The sequence below is a fragment of the Pholis gunnellus genome, assembly GCF_910591455.1.
Source record: "Pholis gunnellus genome assembly, chromosome: 5".
Classification (NCBI taxonomy): Eukaryota; Metazoa; Chordata; class Actinopteri; order Perciformes; family Pholidae; genus Pholis; species Pholis gunnellus.
The window spans coordinates 22650534-22673913 of record NC_136531.1 but is presented as its reverse complement, the minus strand read 5'-3'; the positions used below and the strand labels follow the sequence as shown (position 1 = coordinate 22673913).

At 42.2% G+C, this 23380-nt stretch overlaps 2 protein-coding genes across 2 annotated transcripts; both read left to right on the top strand.

Moving 5' to 3' along the window:
- Positions 1-3177: 3177 nt before the first annotated feature.
- fdx2 (ferredoxin 2) lies at positions 3178-5290 on the top strand (the record flags this gene model as incomplete). Its single annotated transcript, XM_079159579.1, has 5 exons — positions 3178-3364; positions 3719-3770; positions 4713-4819; positions 4921-5008; positions 5113-5290. 5 exons carry the CDS (start codon positions 3178-3180, stop codon positions 5267-5269), a joined length of 591 nt encoding a protein of 196 aa, XP_079015705.1. The 3' UTR covers positions 5270-5290.
- Positions 5291-13865: 8575 nt separating this feature from the next.
- On the top strand, positions 13866-14753 carry LOC306696600 (forkhead box protein D4-like 3; the record flags this gene model as incomplete). Its single annotated transcript, XM_079160255.1, has 1 exon — positions 13866-14753. One exon carries the CDS (start codon positions 13866-13868, stop codon positions 14751-14753), a length of 888 nt encoding a protein of 295 aa, XP_079016381.1.
- Between the last annotated feature and the right edge of the window lie 8627 nt (positions 14754-23380).

The following is a 23380-nucleotide window of genomic DNA, read 5'->3' as shown; positions in this document are numbered from 1 at the left end:
CTCAAAAATCTCCATGAAATCTTTAAAAGTGGTAGAATTATATTCTATAGCAGAACTTAGAGTATCTCAGTTAAAAATGATGAGAGGAGAGGAATCTTGAAATCTTGAACACCCATCTGACATCCATCTAACTCTGAGCTGACTGTTCCCAAAGGAGGGTCATAAAACAAGTGAAATCAAATGAAATAGCTGTTGTCATTCAACCCGGTGGCCTAATATAGATCAGCATAACTGATGCTGTCCTTACAGTAAAGCCAGCAAAAACATTAAAAAGGGACTAAAACGCGCAGGCAGATGGTGAGTAACCATGCAATCACAGTCACGCATATCGACACGCTTGGAAAACCTTTTGCAATTCCAACATGTTTGGACGTTGTACAAATTCATCAGATTCTACAGAAACCTTTCCAACACCTGGAAAAGGTTGTCGTTATTCCATACATTTTTTTCCTATATTTTATTTCTATATTAATACTTTCCAAGTTTATTAAATTAATTTACATCAGGGACCATATACAAAAATACATTAATCTCACAAAAGAGAAAATATGCTTTGTACCAGATTTAGCTAATAGCTCAATTCCATGTGTATTACATACATATTAGATACATAAGTCATACAAAGTTGTAAAAACATGGTCATCAAAATGTCAAGTTAATGCTAAAAAGACTGTCTGCTTAAAATCCATTTTTAAATCTCAGGGGAAAAAGGTTTTCAGATTGACAGGGACTTTATTCCATTCTGTGCCCCCAGTCTCCCCTATTTACAGCAGCATGACTGTGTGCATGCGTGTTTGCCTCAAAATGAACTACAGTGCCCATGTTCATCGTCATGTCATCCAGTGTAACTGTGATAAGGTTCAGTTCTGTCGTTGTAATCGGCAAAGGTAGGAAAAGTTTAATAACTAAAAACAACAATGGGATTGTATGGCACCCAGAGGACTGCTGGGAAATGTTGCGTTTTTCCATGTTGTATCTGTCCTTGGATACATAAATTGTATACATAGTATACAGTACACATGGCATACTCTGGGGAGATTCACATACATCGCTATATCACTGCAGAAATGTCCACACATGCTGTTGCTGCTGGCCTCTGGGTGAGCGACATTAATTTGACTGTGTGTGTGTGTGTGTGTGTGTTACATTTGTATGTCTTTCTTAAGAACTAAAGTGTGAGTGGCTTGAAGGAAGTATGAGTGTGTATGCGGGAGTGTGTGAGTTATTGTACTGCCTATAGTCTATAGGGAGTGAGGGGAGTGCAATCTGAAGGAACAGCTAGGGGCCACTTCATATCCAAGTCAAGCGTTAAACAACCTCCACCCACCACACCCCTGTACACACACGCACAGACACACACCTGCATGATCCCAGGACTAGAGGGCCCGATGATATACTAAGTGCTCTAACTTTCACAGACTTCGCAGACACACAGGTAAACTCCCTGGACACTAATCCTGCGCAGGTGTGTGTGTGTGTGTGTGTGTGTGAGAGAGAGAGAGAGTACATATATGAATGTGTAAAAGTGTTTCATTATGTGGATTTGGAGTATATAAAGTGTAATAATCTATATGCCAGTGAGTTGACTCCCAGCACTCCCTATAAAATATAAAACTAGACATGAGAGTGCGCCATTTACGTTTTATGGCCATGGAAAGAACCTCGGCAGCCAGATCCAGATGGGGGGTTAGTGTGCATCTTAAAACCCACTTTAAGAGTGGCTTTCCCCCAAAGCACAGATCATTATGAGACACTGAAGGAAAAATAAGAAAAGAAACAAAAAATATAGTGCTATTATATTATAGTGCCCCGGAGCTTATAAATCACAGCTCAGATATCAACACAGTGGTCCTCAGTGGGAGTTTTACTACTCTGTCGAGGGATTACATGTTTAATAGTTCAGATTAGTTTTGTTTTAGGATAACTTCTCTCCAAGTGGAAGTCAAGGACAGGGAGGTACAGAAAGAGAGAGAAAACAGAGTGTGTGACCGCTTCACCTGCCTCTAGTCATAACATCACTTCTCTGTCTTCACACACCAGTGGTCTCAGACATACAAAACAGTTTTCCGCTGCCAGCCTGCATTCGATTTCTTATCTAACTTTGTCTTCCTCTACTGCACACATCCACATGGCAGAACACGTCTTTACTGCTGTGTGATATCGACGAGTGAGCTTAACATTGAATGGGACTTTTTGGAAATATTGAATATTGTATTTTGATTCTTTTGAACTGCTTCCTTAACCTTAACAGCCTGGTCTGAGCTGCAAGGGGAATACAATACAGTAGCAGCAAATGTAGTATGCTAATTTAAAGTACAAAAACATTATCAACAATACCACAATGTGAAAACACACCACTACAAGTAAAAGAAGAGCACTCAAATTTGATCAAATTGAAGTAGTCCAAGTTATATGAACAAATATGCAACGTCATCATCACTTAACACAAACAAAATTAAAAGTGTGGAAGCATTATTGTAAAAGTATTATCTGCAAAATGAGGTGAGAAAAGGAGCTCATTATGCAGTACGGCACCTTTCAAAATGTTATATATATGTTGCATTACTGGATTATTATTACTAGTGATGCATTAACATAACAGCAGCATTTTAGACTAGTTGGTCATATGGAGCCAATTTCAAGTATTGTAGGTTTTGGGTCTAATAATCTATAACAACGCATCATATAACTAAATGTAGTGGAGTAAAAAGTACAACATGAACCTCTGCAATGTAGTGGACTAGAATCAGGAAAAAATAGAAAATGGAAACGCTTAAGCACAGTACTGTCCAGCTCTGAAATAAAAGACATCCAACCTGTAACTTGTGCTAGTGCTACTAAAGTCTCCACCCTGATGCTGCACACAAAATAAATGATCATCATGTAAAATATGATCCATTGCAAGAAATTAAAATGCCCAACAGTGTACAAAGCAGTTAAAATGAGCCCCATAACGAGCAGCTACAACGTTAAAGTAGCCTACTGTGTATGCGTTAATGGTCTGACTTCTTCTGCCACTATGAGTCCATCACATATCATGAGTGTTGTGTCTTTTGTTACCTGTATGTGAAGCAGCAGCGCCCTCTGCTGTCGGAGCAGTACATCACAGCAGAGTTGTCGCCCCGCCAGCGCTCTTTTCTCATTGGCCGCTGTACGTCAAGTGACCAAAACAGAAATATGGCGGCCGCCGTGGCTGTCCGGTCGAGCATGGGTCTGACTTTGAGGCTTTCTCGAGCTTTACCGGACTGCAGCACATGTCCCTTCTACAGGTTAACCGGCTGTGCGAGCGGCGTGGGCAGTTTACAAAGGAGGGGCTCCTTTGATAGCTTTCGAACCATAAATCGACACTTGCAGACGAGTAAAGGTGAGTGGTGCAGTTTGCTAACACTTTTAGCCTCATTCAGAGAGGGCTGGTTCTTCCCCCCAGGACTATTTGTTTACAATATGTCTGGAAAAAGTTACTTATTTTCATTCAAGTTTATTAAAGCTTTTGTTGATGCCAGTGGAGTTTGGCTCGCAGGTGGTCGTAGGATATCAGCAGCCGGGGTCGAAAGTCTGCTCAACAACACTTGTGTAACTTGACATCAACATTCCCACATGGGGTTGGGAACCGCAATGCAACAAGTGAAACATTCTCCACATCCGGTGACGTCAGGAGGAGCTGATAACACCACTGCCAGCAGAAACACTCACAGTCCTGTTGTTTGTTTGTTTGAAGGTCTTTACCACAGTGAGGAGGGCAGCTCCAATGCAGAGGACCCCGACGATGTGTAAGTTTACTAGGGACGTTTTTTTATTTATTGTGAATTGATACGGTGTTCTCACCTGGTGTTAATCAATGCACACGTCATACTTATAAACATTGAAACTGCGAAGTTCAAGTCAGTGGAGGCTGCTGTTAATCTGCAGTGAAAGAGAGCTTAAATAGTTGCTGAGTCATTCTGAACTTGCAATTTTTTTTTAACCAGTAGTACTCTAAACCAGCAGCCTACATAGAATGCATAATGCTGCATTTGAGAAACACATTTCGCCCAGAAGTTAATATTTTGAGGGTACAAATTAATACAGTTTGTAGTACAAATTTAGTGGGTAAAAGTGCAGAGCTGGTGTTTTTATCCCCGGCTCCTGCTCTCCACCTGTCAACGTGTCCTTCTGCGGTGACCCTGAGCTCTTGAATGCTCCTGATACAGTGGGACCATGTCCTGCTATGGATGAAAAGAGCTCTGCAAGTGCAGTGCATTCAGTATTTGGTAAATACTAATGGTAATTTATGTGCGCTTAATAGCAAAAGACTTGCCCTCTGAAACCTGTCGGGCTCTGCACAGTTTTATTGACGAGAGGATTTTGGCGGCTCCAGCAGAAATCCACACCATGTTCATCTACATTAGTGAGAAAATGGCAGCACTGATGAGTAGCAGGTGCTCGGTTGGATAGAAATTGAATATATATTGGGAAAAGGTTTGTGCTCTTGAATTTAGGCTTCTCAAAAAGAGTTTTTTTATGGGATTTATTTTTTCTTGTGTGACTATAAATCTCTTTGTCACTGACACTGGTGAGTACTGGCCTAATTCAAGCACTTTTCCGTACACGTCGTTCCTCTACTGTCTTTATTTTGTAAGCAGTAAAATAAACTTTTCACAAGATAAGCTCAAATGTATGATTGTTAATAAGTTTATTAATAATTAATAGTTTTTAACCCGCTGCTGTTTTAGGGTGAACGTGGTGTATATAGATCGGTCAGGCCAGAAGATCCCGGTTAAGGCCAAAGTGGGAGACAATGTCATGTATCTGGCTCAGAGGCATGGAATTGAACTGGAAGGTGAGCGCTCGCACAGCTAAATATCTTCATCTTAAATATGTCTTTGAAGCATTGCTGTCAAGATGTTTATTGCTCATTAAATGTGTGTCTCTTTCATTTAGGAGCCTGTGAGGCATCACTGGCCTGCTCAACATGTCACGTCTATGTGACTTCTTCCCATTTTGACAAACTGGCAGAGCCTGATGAGAGGTAGGCCCGCTTACAAATGACATCTTCCGTAGCCAGAGACGAATGTGTGCGATGTGGTGAGAGGGAGATCGCTGTAAATGTTGACTGATATCTTGGCGTTCTAGGGAGGATGACATGCTGGACATGGCGCCCATGCTTCAGGAGAACTCCCGGCTGGGATGCCAGATCATTCTCAATCCAGAGCTCGACGGCATAGAGCTCACCTTGCCCAAAGTCACCAGGAACTTCTACGTGGACGGCCATGTGCCCAAACCTCACTGAGAAGAGGAGAAGGGTGCTGAGAGTTGGAGAAAAAAAAACGGGGGGGGGGGGGACGCAAACTTGACGCCGTGTGTGCTGGTTGATTGAGGGGGCGAAGGGGGAGGGTGGCGACCGCGGAGAAATGCTCGGCTAGGATAGTAAAGTCCATTGCAACTCCAAAGACTTCTTCCCGACTGACGATCTCCACAGTTAACCAATGACAGGACAGGCCTGCAGATGACATCAGGCAGAGTCAGACACTACTCGAGTCTCACTGAAGGTGAAATTAATGGTTACTTCCAAAAAAAGCATAAAAGCTGTGCTGGTTTAACTGATGTATTTATTTATGTGGATTGTTCTCAGGCCAGCATCAAGACGCCATACAACCCCACCAACACCAGACAATATAAGAAACATTTTCACTTTTTTTTTTTTTTATTACATTGCAGAGAAAGTTTCAAGAAAGTTACTCTTTGTGCTGTTCAATTGAACATTCCTCGTTACAGCTCGTATACGCACAAGTATTACAAGATGTTCTTAGTCATTTCTGCCACTCTGGAGTCCCTTCTTAGATATTATATTCATTTACTTCCATATTTTTATGTACCAGATTCATTTGTGTGTGTTTCGCTGGTTTATCAACATGTACCCACTGACTAAAGTTAGCCCCAAGTCATAGACCTAAAAAAAAATGATTCTGCATGGTACGGAAACCAGACACAGCTGAAGAAGAAGCAGAAGCCATTTATCATTAATGAAGTGCATTTCAAAGACAAACGTTGCTTGAAGATGTGGGTGGGCTCACAACAAAGGCAATCATAATTTAGACTGTTAAACTTACATTTCATTCACTATGAACACGACAAAACATATTTAGGCAAATTGTGTTTCAGGTGGCAGATGGAAAATGCATTTTAAAGCACTTCCTTTCAGCTTCAGGTGTGCTTTGATCGTGAGCAGAATGGAGGTTGAGACGTGCGTGAGCTTCATGTTACCATGGAACGAGTTTACCACATCTACCCTTTACTTGTTGAAGTCTACTGTACTTGTCCTTACGCACAAATGTAAGTCAACTGTGTATATCATGTGTTCGAAATGACTCATATTTAAAGTTGTGCAATAAAATGTTTTTAAACGTAATTTTTTAACACTGCCCTCATTACCCAGCAACCTCAAACACTACAAGGACTCAAAGGGGACAAAAGTGATCTTTCCATTGAACTTAAATGATCGAAGCTAGTTAATTGCGTAATTAGCAGGCGGCTATTGTTTGTAAAAATGTCCACCTTTACCCAGCAAGTATCTTAACAAACATTTGTGTTGTCGCAAAAAGTGCTTTGCAGCAGCTACCAAGTGAAACTGGAGTGAAGCGTGGGCAACGCTTTTATTCCCCAGCAGGTGTAATCTAGTAAACCAAAAACACCCGCGTAACTCCTCCTGGTCCAAAACACGACCCCGGTCATAGCAACCAGCTCCAGCGGGGCGAGTTCCCAGTAAGTCGGCTTACTTCACCAACAGGTTGATGATCGATTTTGGAGATCTAAGGTGAGCATCAACAGTTGTGCACAGCGATCTGGGTGGACTGGACTGTGTGACTTTGACCATATTGTGTACTGTTGTCTTTAGGCCCAACTGTGACAGACGTGGTTAGCCGTAGAGGCCATGACAGGTAAAAAATAGATAAAGATGAGGATCGGTGATCTTAACGCTAGAGTGTGGATATTGCCAATTTTAAGATCAGAGTTAATGGATCAGAGCATGCAGCCATTTTTCTTACAGGCGCCTGTAGTGAGCCAGCAGACTATGCTTCAGAATGCCTGTAGAGTTAATACATTGAATCAGATCATTTGCTAAAAATGTAGTCCACACTGACCATTGTAGTCCAAAGTATTCAGGCTTCAGTGAACTAATATATACCTGATGCAGATATGAGAGAATAAAGGTGGAACAATATTAATTTACTGTCATACTTTTAGGGATTCTCGGTATTGATATTGTGTCAATATCCATCCGACCTGCTTCTGCGCTCGCGACAGTCAAACTCCGCGAAAACCGCGAAAATCTTCGGCATCATAGAACGAAAGTGCTACATCTGTGTTCTAGAACACATTTAAACTGCACTGAAAGCCCCCCGTTTTGTTACAGTTTTTCCGGTGAGTTAATTGAGTTACAATGTGTTAAAAGACGTCTCTTTCTTGATTCAGGCGGCTTCATGTCATATTATCAAGGGAAATGACAGCTCGGCCTTGTTAGGCTTTTAAATAACAACAATATGACACTAACGTTAGCTGATTCCCGTTAGCCCATGTCTGGTCTAACGCTAATAATGTGGGCCGAGTTAAACATTTCTTCAGTTCATGTTTTCAATATCACTTTGACAGTTGGACACAGTTTGGAAACAAACTTGTTAAACACTGCAGTAGGCCTAGCTTCTCTTCCTTTACTGTGGTGAATGCGAACACCAGTAGCGTATGTAGCTCAGTTCTACGACATATGGCTATTCATATGGTACAATTGTTGTAATAGTCCCAACTTTTTAAACTTGTGACGTCTTAATATTAAGCAATATTTACTGTCCAATTCTCCTCACAGGCTGCATGCATGTCTATGAGCTGTGAGCAGTTTAATAAAAAATAGATTTTCCATCAGACTGTTTTTTTTTTTAAAGACATTTAGTAACCGGAAGAAGTGGAACTATACAAAAAAAACAAATATATCGAAAAATGTCTGAAAATAAGCAATTTTGTGTAGCAAGATTTTTACATTTTAGAAATATGTTTATTTATTATTTTCCACCTTGCTAAACAACCCCTCACCCCCAGGTCGGGAACTACTGTTCTTAAAAGTTGTTTGTTTTTATGCTACAGACACTTCCTCAACATGAGCACAGGACCAAGGAAACAAGCTGCCTTCATCCAGGGAAACCAGAGCACAGTTGAACACGACGCTTCCCACTCAGCACTCTTCTACCTTTTCCAAGAAGTTTCCAAGCTAGCATCCCCCATCCACAACAGTTTCCTGGACACAAATCCACCCTCCACATGGCTGCATGAGACGTCTAGACAATGTCCTCTTGTAGTCAAAAAAGAAGAAGAGGATGCACATCTGTTTAACATCTCTAATAGTTCCTGCCACTGTAGTTTGTCGCCTTATAAACCGATGAAAAAAGTGAAGGAGGAGAGTCACGGCAGCAAGGTCACCCCTTTGATTGAGCCACATCCGAAATGCAACAGCCCCTGGAAAGTACTGAGTCTGATCAATCTGCAGTGTGAGAGGCTGCTCCATCAAGATGTGGAGTCAGAAACACGCTTAGTATCATCTACCGCAAAACTAGGCCATTCGATAGACAAATCAACGACTGCCAAAGCAGATGTAACGGATCAGGGAGTCGGCGGCGACTGTGTAGGTGTTGAATGCACTCTGAGACCTTCCCTTCTTATCTGCGAGAGGCAAGAAATCCCAGCCTGTGTCAGTCTTGTGGAAGATGTGAGAGGGCACTCCAGCAGAGCCAGAAGTTATAAACCACAGTGCCGTGTGAAAGACTCCAAGGTGGGCTGCTGTGTTCGGTCACAGACGGCTGAAAGGGTCTCAGTGCTCAGTGTTGACAGACAACTTGAGTGGAACAACGAGTGCAAGAGAAGTTGTGTCTCTTCTGAACCAGATATTTTGCATGCACCCTTCTCTGAAAAGCTTTTGTCGCAAAGGCACATCCCCTATGCATTCCTTAATGCCCAGCTGACTTTTAATTCAACTGAAGATGCAAATGTAGCTCTGTCGAACCCAACACTGGACCTCAATGCAAACCATGCTTTGACTGCAGAGCCCCCATGTGACTCCCAGCTGCCCCCTCCGTGCCCCGTCCTGCCTCCTCCGCGATCAGCGTCGCGGTTATTTGGCACTACAGAGAAGTGTCAGTCGCTCGCAAAAAGAGAGGACAGAATCCCATCATCTAAACCAGAATGTACACACGCTCCAATAGAGGAAAAATGGCCTCCAGTTGCACAACTGAAATCCTCACGCTATAATGGAGAAACAAACCCTTCCCCTGCTGCGACATCAAAAACAGAACAGGGGCCACAGCAAAAGGAGGGAATTGCGTCTCCATCTACCCAAAGGTGGAGAACCAAGACTCCCAGAAAACAACCTCATCCCAGGCGGAGTGCCGATATCCAGGACCCAGACTTCCAGGGAGTGACGTTCAGGATGGACACGGAGCTGGACAACAACAGGGAACAGTGTCGGCTCCTCATAACTTCCAAATACAGGTAGTGACAGATTCATTCCATACAAATGTTGACGAATACTTGAGTAACAGCTGACAGTACTAAACACGCGTTATCATTGGTGTCTGCTGCAGCAAGGAGCTCCACAAGAGTGTGAGGAAGCCGAGGCTGAGGACGCGGACGTCCCAGAAATCCATTAAAACTAGCAGCTCGGATGAGGAGAGTTACCTGACGGCCGGCGTCTCCAGTGAGTGACACTTGAGTGCCTGCGCTGGTCTGTGGAGCTGATGTCAGTTCATATGTTTACAGGCTCCCTAGACAGCAATGTGGAGCCCCCCTGCAACTTAAACTGATAATCTCATTGATAAAATATCGATGAATCAATTTCATTCACAGTATAGAGTCAAAAATGTTGTCTCAGAAGGTTTTATCAGTAGAACATACAACACTGTCCATTCTCAGCCCCTCGATTCAGATAAGAAACCATTTACTCAAAAAACAACGTTAATGAGGAGAATCACAGAAAACCACATAAAGCGACTAAACATAATATATTAACTAAATCAATACATAATGGTCATGCTTTCAGACATATGTTCTAATAGAATGCTGCCATGCTGTGTGTTCAAAATGAATGCATCAATAACATTACTCTACAGTTGAAATATAGCAGGTAGCGTGTTTTTGCATGACATGCCGCTTTTCTCCACTAGAGGGCGCCACCACATCAAACCATGTGACTTGACGGCCTCATTGAGGACAGGTGGTGCACATTTATTTGGGGAAGCTATTGTGTAAACATCCTATGACCATAATGGGTATCAACTTCCCTTCAAAACAAGTAACAGAATATACATTTGAACTTCCAGCTGTGCAGCCAATACTTTGAGTTTCAAGCCATTGCAGTGACTTAGCATCTCTCCTCACTCGCACATTTGAAATAACAAACCCTGACTATTGGAAATGTACGTATGCTTTGAACAAGTTTGTATCTCCAGCAGACCAGTGTGCTCTGACTCCACCCAGATACACAGCCTTGTTCGTTTATGTTCGCCATTAACAGCAAGTTGCTTTTTTTAAGTACACCCAGCTCAAACTGACTTTAACACTAACTAAAGACATGTTTCCTTTTGGTTTCATTAGAGAATAAAGTGTGTGCATCATGCTGCACCAGGAAGACCCCCATGTGGAGGGATGCAGAGGACGGGACCCCACTCTGTAATGCCTGTGGAATAAGGTAGCTCATTTTAACACTGAAGGCTGTTGATGCTTTAAAAACAGACATGAAGTACGAGAGCGCATCTGTGAGATCACTGTGGGAGCCCGAAGCCACATTTCCATTTAATGCTATTTAGTCTTGACTTTTAAGCAGACATTCATAAAATGTACTTTTTTCCACAGAGTTTGATTTTCTATATTGGCTGTAACATTGAGCTCCCTGATGATTAGTCCATGAAGATTGATTATCCAAGTTAATTATTATGAAGAAATGATATCATCTAACATGTATTAACCTAGAACATATAAAGAATTAGACTGCGTTTGACTTTGAGTAATTGTATTCAAATATTGTCATATTTTTCAGTTAATTCTGCCTATCAACAAATTATCCGTAACAATAATTCTTAGGATTAGAAACAATAACTCAATAAAGTTAGTAACCAAGGAGACATGGACTTGTTTTCAAGCATAACACTTAAACAGCTGATATTGGCTCATTGTCACCACTGGGTTTCATAAGCGTAAAGGTGAAATCAAATACTTTTACTTTCACACAGTTTGTATTTAGTATTTTAGTGTTGGACGTTTTCTAAAGTAAAGGTAAAAGTCTGAATACATGTCAAACAAACTGTACTGCTTACATGAGATACATGCAGCATCTTTTGCAACAATTAATCCCAGGATGACTAAATGAAACTATTTGTATTAGTATGTTCATAGTCTTAGCCTGCAGAAATAAACACTAATTGATGCTCTGCTGAATCTGTTACACTGATCCCAGATGGACAATCTTAAATGTGGTCCGTCAGACATACATTTCATAGATAAATCCGAACGAGCAAAAGAAGGTTTAATCGCTACTGTGTTTTTTCTGTCTTGACTTTGGAAGGTATAAGAAGTACAGAGTGCGCTGTGTCAAATGCTGGCACATCCCCAGGAAAGAGGGCAACTCCAACTCACGCTGCCTCAAGTGTGGAAACTTTGTGAGGCCGACCTCAGCTCAGCGGAAACCCACCGCCTAGAGAAACACACTCGGAGTGAAGGTTTTTTTTCTACGTCCACATGTGACGAAGCTCTACACACGTTTGCGCACAACTATCCAAGACTACTCTCTCTGGCTCCGCTGCTCTTTGTCCTCTACGGTTCACTGCAGGTGGGAAGGCCAACGTAGAGGAGCAGCACCAGCTTCTTATATGACTCAGTATTTAAATGAGTGTCACTGCTACAGTGTTGCACCTCAGGAAATGGCACTAGTTCCCTTTGGCTCTATGGGCGCTCTCAAGGTGCCGTACAGACCAGGGAACAACATAAAACTCTGAAAAATGACCTGTACTTCAATGTTTACTGCACTGATCCTATTTGCGCTTTAACCTGTTTGTAGCATGTGTGACAGGACTTATGCAGTTGACGGGTTTGTTTTGCACTGATTTGTAGCATTAATGGGATCCCGAAGGGCTAAGAAGTGGACACATTCAGTGGAAAGTGTTGGCGTTTGTTCATCTAAATAGCTCCAGCGTTGCTTGTGTATGATGGTCAGCTGCGCCAGATGGCTGCAGCCGAAAGTTATTTTTGCACAGGACCACAAACTGCAACCTGAGCTCAGTGCTGCGTTCACTGTCATTAACTGCAAAACTATTTACTTCTCGGGACCTTTTTCCACAGCAAGACTGTCTGCAAAGCTCAGTGGATACACATTTAGCTGCACATGTTAAATGAAGTTATTTATCGTCTTTGTCATCGATTCTAACTGTGGTTCGTTTTTGTTTTGTTGTCGTTCATTTGGGTTGCATGCCGGTTTAATTGGTGCACGGATTTCCTCAGCATTGCTGTTTTTCTGTGAGATTAATATACATCGATTTGTGTGTGTTGCATGGGTTTTGGTCTGTATTAAATTCTGTATGAAACATTTGATTTGTTTCCTGTTATTTGTAGGGATATAGGTAAGACCCGCTCCTGATATAAATCCCCTGTGAAAAGGGCAATGATTATAAAATAGGATATGTTTCAGAGGGGTACACACACACACACACACATCACGTTAAGCGAGAGGCACAGGGAAGAATTGTTCATTAGTGAGACTTCCCACAGTTTCCTCAGCCCTCCCTGCAGTACAGGCCCATTTGCCAAGTGGGTGGCCGCACATGAATTGATACAGAGCAGCTATTATTTCAAAACAGATTACGTCTTCCTCTTACGTTGCCTCTGTCACCGTGTGCCAGACCATCCTGCAACGAGCGAAACCGGAGGAAATGAGTGCTGTGTAAGCCAAGAGCATAAAAGTTAGAAACAAGCTCAGTAAAATGAACGTGTACATTAAACATATTTCAATCCAAAAAAAACCTGCTGGGGCCACCTTAATATCACACTAAACCTTGATGAATGATTGAGCCAGTAAAGCGCAATACAATAAAACATAGGTATTTAAAAAAACGATATAGACCTGCACATTTGAAAAGAATCTAGTGTAGTAAAGTGAGGCATCTATGCAGCGGGTCTGTTTTCAGTCCTCCAGACATTAAGAATAATAAAGGAGTGAAACAGGATTTGATCTCTCTGGCATACTGTTAAATGTCCAGGAGGAGTCAGATGATAATCAGTCTTCCTCTTACATATAGATGACTGATTTTAACCATGATTGAAGTACTTGTTTTAAAGCTTTCACCTGTCACCGTTGCATGTGTTTCTCAAATTTTCTAAATCTATTTTATTATGTTTACGCGTCTTATGTTGAAGTCTGTGTGTGTTCTATGTTTGGCAAGACCAGTTTCCCCCTGCTGGGAGTCGGGATTTAAACTGAACCACAATAAAACAAGAAGACAATCAGAGCAAATAATGTTTAGGCTATTATAGAGGATAAATCAAGTGATCATTGGTTTAAAAAAAACAAACGACTTTGTGATGTTTGAGACCAGTGGATAATCGTTGTGATTATGTCTTCTCAGTAGAAGATCTATTCTAAACATTTAGGCTTCAAAGCTCGTGTGTCAGATTTGCATCTGCTGTTGTTTTGATGAATGCTTGCAAGAGGAGGAGGAGAAAGTTTTAGAGTGGGAGGCTGGAAGAGTCTTAAGATGTAGTCAGATGTGAATGAAAGGGGAGAAGTGGATCTGCGCCGGTTCTGGCTAGATCAGCGCATGTTTGGGGCCGCCGTGCCGCCGGACACATTTCGGACCATGACCTTGGACAGCAAAGTCATGAGGGAGACGGGCGCAGGTGAAGACGTCAACAACGCAGCTTCTTCACTGATAAACACAAGCAATCCCGATTTGGAGCAAAGCGCTTCATCCTTCCCCGACGTGCGGGAGGAGGGAGACTTTGCGGTCCGACTACAGGCGGGTCCAGACAGGGGGACCTTCTCGGTGAAGCCCCCGTACTCTTACATCGCTCTTATCACCATGGCAATCCTCCAGAGCCCGAGGAAGAGACTCACCCTCAGCGAGATTTGCGACTTCATCAGCCAGCGCTTTGCGTATTACCGGGAGAAGTACCCCGCGTGGCAAAACTCGATCCGTCACAACTTGTCTCTGAACGACTGCTTTGTCAAAATGCCGCGGGAGCCCGGGAATCCCGGCAAGGGCAATTATTGGACCCTGGATCCCATGTCAGCCGGCATGTTTGAAAACGGGAGTTTTCTTCGGCGGCGGAAACGCTTCAAGAGGCAACATTTCTTTTTGAGGGACTTCAGGGCGAAGGAGCGCGGCCCGACGCCCGTGTTTCCTCTCCTCGGAGCGCACAGGATGAGCTGTTTTCCTCCCCAGGGTCCCGGTTTTTACCACGACCTGGAATTAAGGAGTCGATTAAGCTCACAGACTAGTCCCAGCATCGCACCTGTACGCAGCATCATACCTGCACTCACCTCGCTCCTCTCCAAGAATTTCCCCTCGTGTGTAACCTTTGAACACTGCGGCCCGGGACGCTGCGCCGCTGTCCCGTCTCTGTCTCCGGGCTTCTCGCTCGTGTCTCCCGTCTCGCTGCACGGAATGGTTCCCAACTACCCTGTTTCTCAGCTGTGCAGTTCCCCCACTGGACTCCGAAAAGTTTCCTCTAATTTATTTATGTAATGTAGGCTAATAATGCCCGACTGTCTTGATGAATCTAAACCCGCATTATGTAGAAATACAGTGTTTTCATGATGTGACAGGCCTCCGTAGTTAGGTATCGGTTTCTGAACGACTGTACAGTTTTTAAATATGTTTGGAATAAAACGTGATTGAATTTACAGAGTTTGTGCAATGTATATCAAAAAGCAAAACATAGCTTCCTATACGTTTTTTACATTTTGATTGACTATTTGACTTCTCTTTTTCTTTTCTTTTTTTAACATAAGACTTGTCTTAGCTAAAATATGTGCGCGAAATGAAGAACACTAACAAATCACAAAAATAAATATAATTATTTAATATGTTTTAAATGATTGCGCACATTTAATTATATAAAACAACGATAAAAATATTAGATCATTTTGGGGCAATGGATGCCGTTTTATGAATAAAATAATAGGCCTATCATAATAAATAATAGTAGCATCTCATCCAAAGTGTTCATCTCATCCAAAGGCCTTTACGGATTTGCACACTGAAAAATAAATTGTGTTTATTTTACTGGTTTATCAAATGTAAACACAATAAATCACAACAGATCTGAGCGTGTGCACATTTGATCTCTCCCTCCCTGGATTACTGATTTCCTCCACATCACTTTAAACAAGTTCTGCTTTACAAAAAGACAGTCCTTCATATAAAAAAAGATGTTCTTAGCCTCTGCAGCCGGATAAGTACAAGAGCGTAGCAGAGTTCGCATGAATATCACGCACCTGTTCATCTGGTCAACTGGTCGTCGGGTATTATTACACATTCAAACTGCTGTTGTTTTGTTTTATGTGGAAATACCAGCGGGAGAAGTGCGCCTGCTTTTAGGGAGGATTCAGGTCGTTAAGCAAAAACACCACAACTGAAAAATATACAATCATTACTTAATATATACTGTGAATATGAACTGTAAAACGTAAACATTATTATGGACCTTGTTTAAAAGACGCATTTAATGCATAAATATCTTCATGATTTTGCATGTTATTATTTATTTGTGAATGAGGGGGTCCATCTGATGGCTTGAGTAAAAAGTTACAACATGTATATTTATGTTTATTAAACGATTTGATCTCTGTGTTTGTCAGAGATTATAGGAAATATAGGCCTAGTTGCAACACTAATCAAAACAGTGGAAACATATTGACACTGGTAAGAAAAAGCGCTATCACCGGCAAATGCGAGATTAGAACAAATCTGCAGTGTGATGATTGTTAATCTGTTTGAGTGTCCAAGCCCCATTAATCCAAAATAGCATTCCTCACAATATACCAAATGTCACATCATGTATTAACCATTTATTCTATTTTTGTTTTGGTTTTAAACTTTACATTTTTTCAAAACATCTAGAATTTCTGAAACATGTGCATGTGCATTTATTTCAGTCATTTCAGTTATTTCATAATAAGAACGTAACGTTGTTTTCATTATTCCTTTAATCCACTCCATAGAGGACTGAGTAAATGTATGGAGGACATCTCTCTCTGGAGCTGCTGGTGTGAGTGTGATGTGGCTCATCTGTAAACATCTGCTGCCGAAATAACCCCCCTGGGAGCATTTTGCCTTTCCTTGCACTCTCTATTTGAGTTTTATTCAATTACAGCTCACGCACGCTCAAAGTCCTGTTCCTCCTTTAAAAGGTGAGTGCGACCCACTAAAGTCACTCAGTGGTGTGAATCAGAGCATGAGCCCCGTGACAGGAAATATGAGTGTGTATATTTGAAGAAAAAAAGGGGGGGGCCTCTCCAATCCCTAAAACCAGCACGGACAGATATAACAGCAGAGCCACCATGAGCTCATGATTTATCCTGTCTGTATAGAAAGAAAATGGCTCTGTTGAAAGACTGTATGATATAGTAAAAAGTATAGCATGAAGAAAAAAGTAGTTAATTGGAATATTTTGACTAACTATGAGCATTTGTTTAATAAGTCATAACTTACTTTTCTTTTTTTTACCTTTTACTGGCGAAAATGGATGTCCTAATACAAAAGTGCAAGTAAAAAAGGAGTGTAACATTTCCATGAGGCGGAGAGGGAATGACAGTATACTGTAAAGGTCAAGATAACAATCCAGTTTATGTCCACTGACAACATTTTTATCCAACCAGCCACGCTCAGAACTGCTCGATATCATCGCTGGATGCTAAATACTTTATAAGCAAACTGCTAATCTGCAGTGTGATCACACACTCGCCCATATTGGCAATGCTTACATGCAGATATTTGACAGGTATAATGCTTGCTACGTTCACAACCTTAAGTTAGCATTTGCTAACTAGGACTGAATGCAAAGTACAGCTGAGGCTGATGGGAATGCCATTAGCTTTGCGGGTATTCAGTCGTTAACCAAAACATTGGACAAATTGAAATGTTGATCCATTGATGGTATCGAGAATCATACAGGTTATTACAATTCATCTTAACACATGAATGTGTTTAGCAAATTTTGGGGCAATCTGTCCAGCAGTCGAATTACATTTCAAGGAAAAATGCAACCTCATGGTGGCGCTGGAGGAGAAGTCAGGTGATCACAGTCATTAAACTATGACTTTCATGGAAATCCATCAGTGGCAGCTCAGATTATGGAGTCTGGACAGATGTGTTGGACCGACCAACAGGCAGAATGGCATTGCCATCCCGAGAGGAAAAGCTAAAAGCAATACACCAATAAAACAACTATACAACAGTACAGAAGCAACAGTCTGCATAGTCGGTCAATAAGTGTCCAGATCTCAGTAAAAACTGTAGACAAGCTTGTTCCCAATTAGGTAGACCTGAGTAACTGAGACCATGAGCCGCTGTTGAATGCAGCATCAATGGCTGTGAGTAGGAGAAGATCACCTCTTTGGTTTTTTTACATTGCAAATTAGAGGTTATTGTCAGTAAATGCAAATGTTGTCAAATGCATATCTTATTGTCGTAGTTAACTTACAAAAAATGCAACTATTTGTTTCATAAATATTTGATAAACTATTTAGATAGGAGTCCCTGTTGTATTTCTATTAAAAACAAGAAGCAGTTTTCTGCTGTTTGGTTCCTCAGTCAAACAAAATTCCAACCAATAAAAAACTAAATTTGTCAGAAATCTTATTTTATTCATTACTTTAAACAAATCCACATTAACTCCATGCACATGTAAGCTATTATGTTGAGTATGTTAAGAAGCAGGGTGTTAGCAGTTAGCTACGTTAGCTAACTAGCTCGAACTTCGGTGAACTGTCTTCTTCACTTATCTGACGATGGGTCTTTTCAGTAGGAAAGCAATCCCACCGCTGCCACCAATGTAGCCGAGGGTTTATGTTGCGCATATACGTGAGTATAATAATACAAGAACCATGAGCTCCGTATTCAGCGCCAAGAGGGCAGCCACTTTAATTCAACTCACACACTTCTTCACCCCCTCTCTTTTTCCGTCTCCTCCTTCACAAGAAAAGCACAAACACCAGGAACCCTGCTTCTTAACATACTAAACATAATAGCTTACACAAATATAGCATCTTTTGAACTACACCGCAGAAGTATAACATGTTGGTACAGTATCAGTCACGTCTGGTTCCAAAAAGCAGAGTTGGAGACAGACAAAAACCAAGATGGCGCCGGCAAACATGCCGAACTCAAGGCTTCAAACCGCAGTCGACAAACCAATGGTTGACGTCATGACTGCCTCCACTTCTTTAATACCGTCTATCCATCAAGGTGTTGCCTTGTTCATCAGTTTTAACTTTGAACACTAAAACAGATATTTGTCAAAGGTTAAAAATAGTGACCATTGATGAGGTTGAAGAGAATATCGACAACAGTAATAAACCAATAAAACAGTTGCTTGGGACAGCTACATTTATCGTCACTTCACAAGGGTTTCACCCTCATTCACCGTTTGTTGTCATGATTACGATGTGCTCGTATCATCTGCAGTCCTCCGCTTCGCTGCAACCCTGTGGTTAGGAACCACTATAGATTGCAGAGAGCTTCGTTACAGGCCCACGGCCCTGCAAACCACCTCTTTACATCTTCTAAATTGGACTTCCAAGACAGGTATACAGAAATGGGATTCAAGATATCAAGGATGATAGAATGGGGTGTTTACGTAATTTCAGAAACTGTCACAGACATTTGCACTTGTCACAGGGTGGTGTGGTGGACCCAAATGCAGACATGACCAGATTGCAAAGTGAAAACAGGTTTTAATGAAACGTGAACACAAAGGGAATTTTACAGGGAATCCAAGGGTGTGAGGGTGAAAACCAGGCAGGACGAGGCAGGGCAGGCAGACTCGGGAACCGGGAGATCGGACCAAACTGCAGGCAGAGGACAACAAGGTGAGAATAAACAGAACTCTGAATGAAACACACCGAGCGGCCGAGAACAGACAGGGTTCCGAGCAGGTTGAAACGACAATGGTCTGGCAGCGAGTGGGTGAGGAACCGGGGTAGATATAGGTAGGTATACTGCTGGGTGATGAGTAGATTGAAGGCAGCTGGGTGGACTGGACAGGTGAGTAGAATGAGTGCAATCAGGAGGGAGCCGGGAGGAGACCAGGGCGGAGCCACACAGACACAGAGACACAGGAGGAGCCTAATCCTGACAGCACTCCCCCAATAAAAATTGTTTCCGTACTTGATGGACTTATTCTCCTTAATTTGACTCCCCGTTCCATACTAGAAATTTGAGCCATCTAGTATGAAAGGTGAAACATGAGAAGAAAAAGTTTACATTGAGAAGGATAAGGGACAAGTGTGAGAGAACATGGATGCCCTTTCTTATATACCATGTTAGCCTAACGCAGATTACAGACTGGGAAACCTCCTAACCCATCACGTGGTTCTCACAGATCACAGTTGAGGACTTGAACTCGTAGAAATGAGTGCATAATTGGTCTTTATTCTGCTTTCGTTCTTTTACTATATACTTTCCCAATGCATTATTTAGTTGTTTGTCTGAAGGGTTATTATGATCAAGCACAGCAGCGGTGTGTGAGACAGGAACTATGGCAAGTGACCAACTATAAGGACAAAAACTCTGTGAAATCAGCAGGAGAGTGAGACTGTGGGCAATAAAGTCCTGAATAACGGAGCTAACATACGGAGGTTGCATTGATTTACATTATAATTTGTTAAATGCGTTCAAGCTCTGCAGTATTCAGTCAAAATGAGTATCGGGTGAAGGTAAATTATAACGTTATCGTGATGTGTTCAGATGTATCGAGATTCGTATCATAACCTTTTTTTTAAATCAAGAATCCACCCAGAAATTCCAAATCCCAGCTTGTCTACAAGTATAAGAAAGACAACTCTAAGTGCCATAAAACGCGTTGCGCTGTGTGCCACCCGTAAATATCACAAATATCCCCCTTTCCTCTCCTCCTCCCTCCAAACCGCTCCACCCTGCTGCTCTGATTCCACTCCTGCCTCCAGTGCTCATAAAAAAAGCTGACAGGTGCTGGAGACCCGAGCCAGGGAAACAAGAGTTGGAGAAATCATTAATGAGCTTTGGCTTGATAACCGTGGAATACTTTCGAATCAAACAAATCAGTACTTTAGATTCTTAAAAAAAATAGACACATCAACTGCCGCCGTTACATCCAAATTGACTGGTTAGAACTGTGGTTTTCTTTAGCCAAATGTGGGAGACCTGAATCGGCAAAAACAAACAGCTGCGAAGTGTTTTGAGTTGGATTGAACAAAGGCATTTCTGCTCCCAGACACCCGCTGGCCAGACCGAACTTAGCGTGCGGGTAGCGGGAAGCAATTGGCCAGCTCTGGATGTGTCTGCAGCCGCGGTTGGGAGAAGTTTGAAGGAGTGGGATGACTTGGAGGTTTTTCTGCTGTTGTGTTGTGTTGACAAGCCTCCCATCAGCTTAAAGGACCACCCTGGTTGACTCAACCCTCATAAAAACTAACTCTCCTTCACCCTTGCTCTCTTTCCTCCGCTCACATGTGAGCTCGTGAACTTCTGTTTTCTTAGTTGGCTGCCTTGTTATCTTTGTGCGTGCATCCTGCAAGTTGTTCATGATGAACCCGGGGCTCCATGAAAACAATCACCATAACCCCCATATGTTGCAATGAGTATAGTTTATGTATATAACGTGCATTTCTTTCAGCTGTTGTAGCAAAAAATAGTGATAAATCTACACAAAATAACCCAAAAGACAAAGAAACAACTGGAAGGGCTTTTTGCAAATGTATTAAAAGAAAAAAAGTTAGTATTCAGACCCTTAACTCAGTAATTAGTTGAAGCACTTCTGGCAGTGATTAAAGCCTCAAGTCTTCTTGCATATGACACGACAAACTCTGCAGAAAGTTGAGTATTTCTGCCATTCTCTGGATTCTCTCAAGCTCTGTCTGGGTGGATGGGGGCTGTTGGTAGGCGGTCATTTCCATGTCGAAGGAGATATTCTGATTTGGTTAGAGTCTGGGCCACTCAAAAAGAGTTGACCCTATAAGCCCTCCTGCATTTTCTTGGCTATATTATCCCCCCTCAGTCCTTGCTGCTGAAAAAACACTCCCACAGCATGATGCTGCCACCGTGCTTCACCATGTTTCTTCCATCTCAAAGCAGGATCTCTGGAGCTCAGCCAGAGTGACCACCAAGGTCTTGGTCCAGTCTCTTAACAGCTGCAGGAAAAGTCCTGGTTATTTCAAACGTCCTTTATTGAAGAATTATGGACACCACTGCGCTCTTAGGAAACTCCAATGCAGCAGACTTTTTTTAACCTTCACCAGAACCGTGTCTCGCCACAATCCTGTCTCTGAGCCCTGCCGGCAGTTCCCTCAACCTCATGGCTTGGTTTTCGCTCTTGAGCGTTGTCAGATGTGAGACCTTATATACGAGTGAGTGCCTTTCCAGATCGTACCCAATCAGAAAAAATGTACCGCAGGTGGACTCCAATCAAGGTGTGGAAACATCTCAAAGATGATCAAGAGAACTAGAAGGCACCTGGGCCAGCAAAGGGTCATATGTCAATGCGATACTTCTAAAATTATGGGTTATTGAGTGTAGATTGAAGAGGGGAAACAATAATTGTAATGATTTTAGCATATTGTATAACAAAATGTGAAAATAATTGAGGGGGTCTGAATACTTTCTGAATGCACTGTATACTTATATCATATATATATCATGATTCACAAAATGTCCTGGAAAATTAGAGGAGACATTTCTTAAGGATGAAATAACCAGACAGGAAAGTCATTTTTTGGTGGAAATACAGCTGATTTAATTGACTTCATCACATTCATGGTATCCAGTAAAACACACTGATTTGCTAGATTAGCAAACTGATTACCTAAACTGTTACTTGAGCTTAATCGTAGTCTTTACTTGCATGTAGGACCGCTCCGTGAGCCTCCGCAGATGGCACATGAGCTTTGTGCGCACACACAAGGGGCGTTTACGCGTTTACGTACGTTGCATTGTTCTCCAAAAGGCCGGAGGGCGTACAAACAAAGACGTGCTGTGAAGAAGCAAGGAGACGAGTGTAACCGGAAGAACGCCATAAACCAACTTCCACAATGCCCAGGAGGGATTGCAATTAACTGTAAACTCTCTGAAAATCTCTGATCGCTAATTGCATAATTGTCTAGGGTGTGCACCAGCTATACTTTATAATGTGTTTCAGACAATAGAGTTCACATTTTCCAAGTCGAGCTTTCCAAGTTACGATCTTGTGTTCCAGGTGCACAACTCACAAACAGTCTATTGTTGCCACAGTATAAATGATTGACTGTATGACGATCTCAAACTACTTCATCTTTAAAACGCCCACACCCCCTACCCACCACCATCTTTAAATGTTGCTCTTAAAACTCTTTATCTCCCCTTAACTGTGTCTGTTTTCTGTGCTCTTGAAATTGGTGATCCAACTAAAGGTTTACATAAGGTCAATGTCAGAACAACAACAATATGGAACCAATCTGCAGTACATCCCCCAGCTATTGACAACGTGTAACAGAAATAAGTGAATGTGCAGGCCAGAGTCCTCTGTTCAAGCTCAGACCCCCTTTGAGCCGTAAACCCCCAAACGTTCACCCACACAGCAGAAGGCCTGGCTAAGCGGAGCACTGTCAGCAAGCACACAATGCCAGGATTCACTGCAAAAACAACAAAACAAGGGAGATGCACATGTTCGGAGAAGTGGACTCTTTCATAAAACAAAAACAAAAAATAAAAAGAGCCAGTTGAAAGACATGAAAGCTGAATACGTCCCAACATATGGTTGCCAGATTTGTAGCATGATCTCCGATCCAAATACAAGCTTTCCTGCTTTTTGGGGGGGGGGGTGAGGGAGGATGAATGGGAGGGTTATTACAACGCGAGTGAGTCTGTATCATTTCAGACTGCTAGTGACGGGCGGCTCGTGCGAGTGTGTGCCAAAGCTGACTGACAGCTCCGTCCACAGTGATACTGTAGGCTACACGCTTTGAATCTGATGCTCATCTGTTTCTGCAGCGGAGAGGAAAGAAGCCGTCTGTCAGGCTGGACGCTCTAATGAAATGCTCAGTGTTTGTTAATGTTCGCCGCAGTAATGATTCATGAGGTGGAACGAAAGGAAAATGACGGATGAAAGAATTGAATCGCTTCGGCAAGTGATCAAAGTTTCA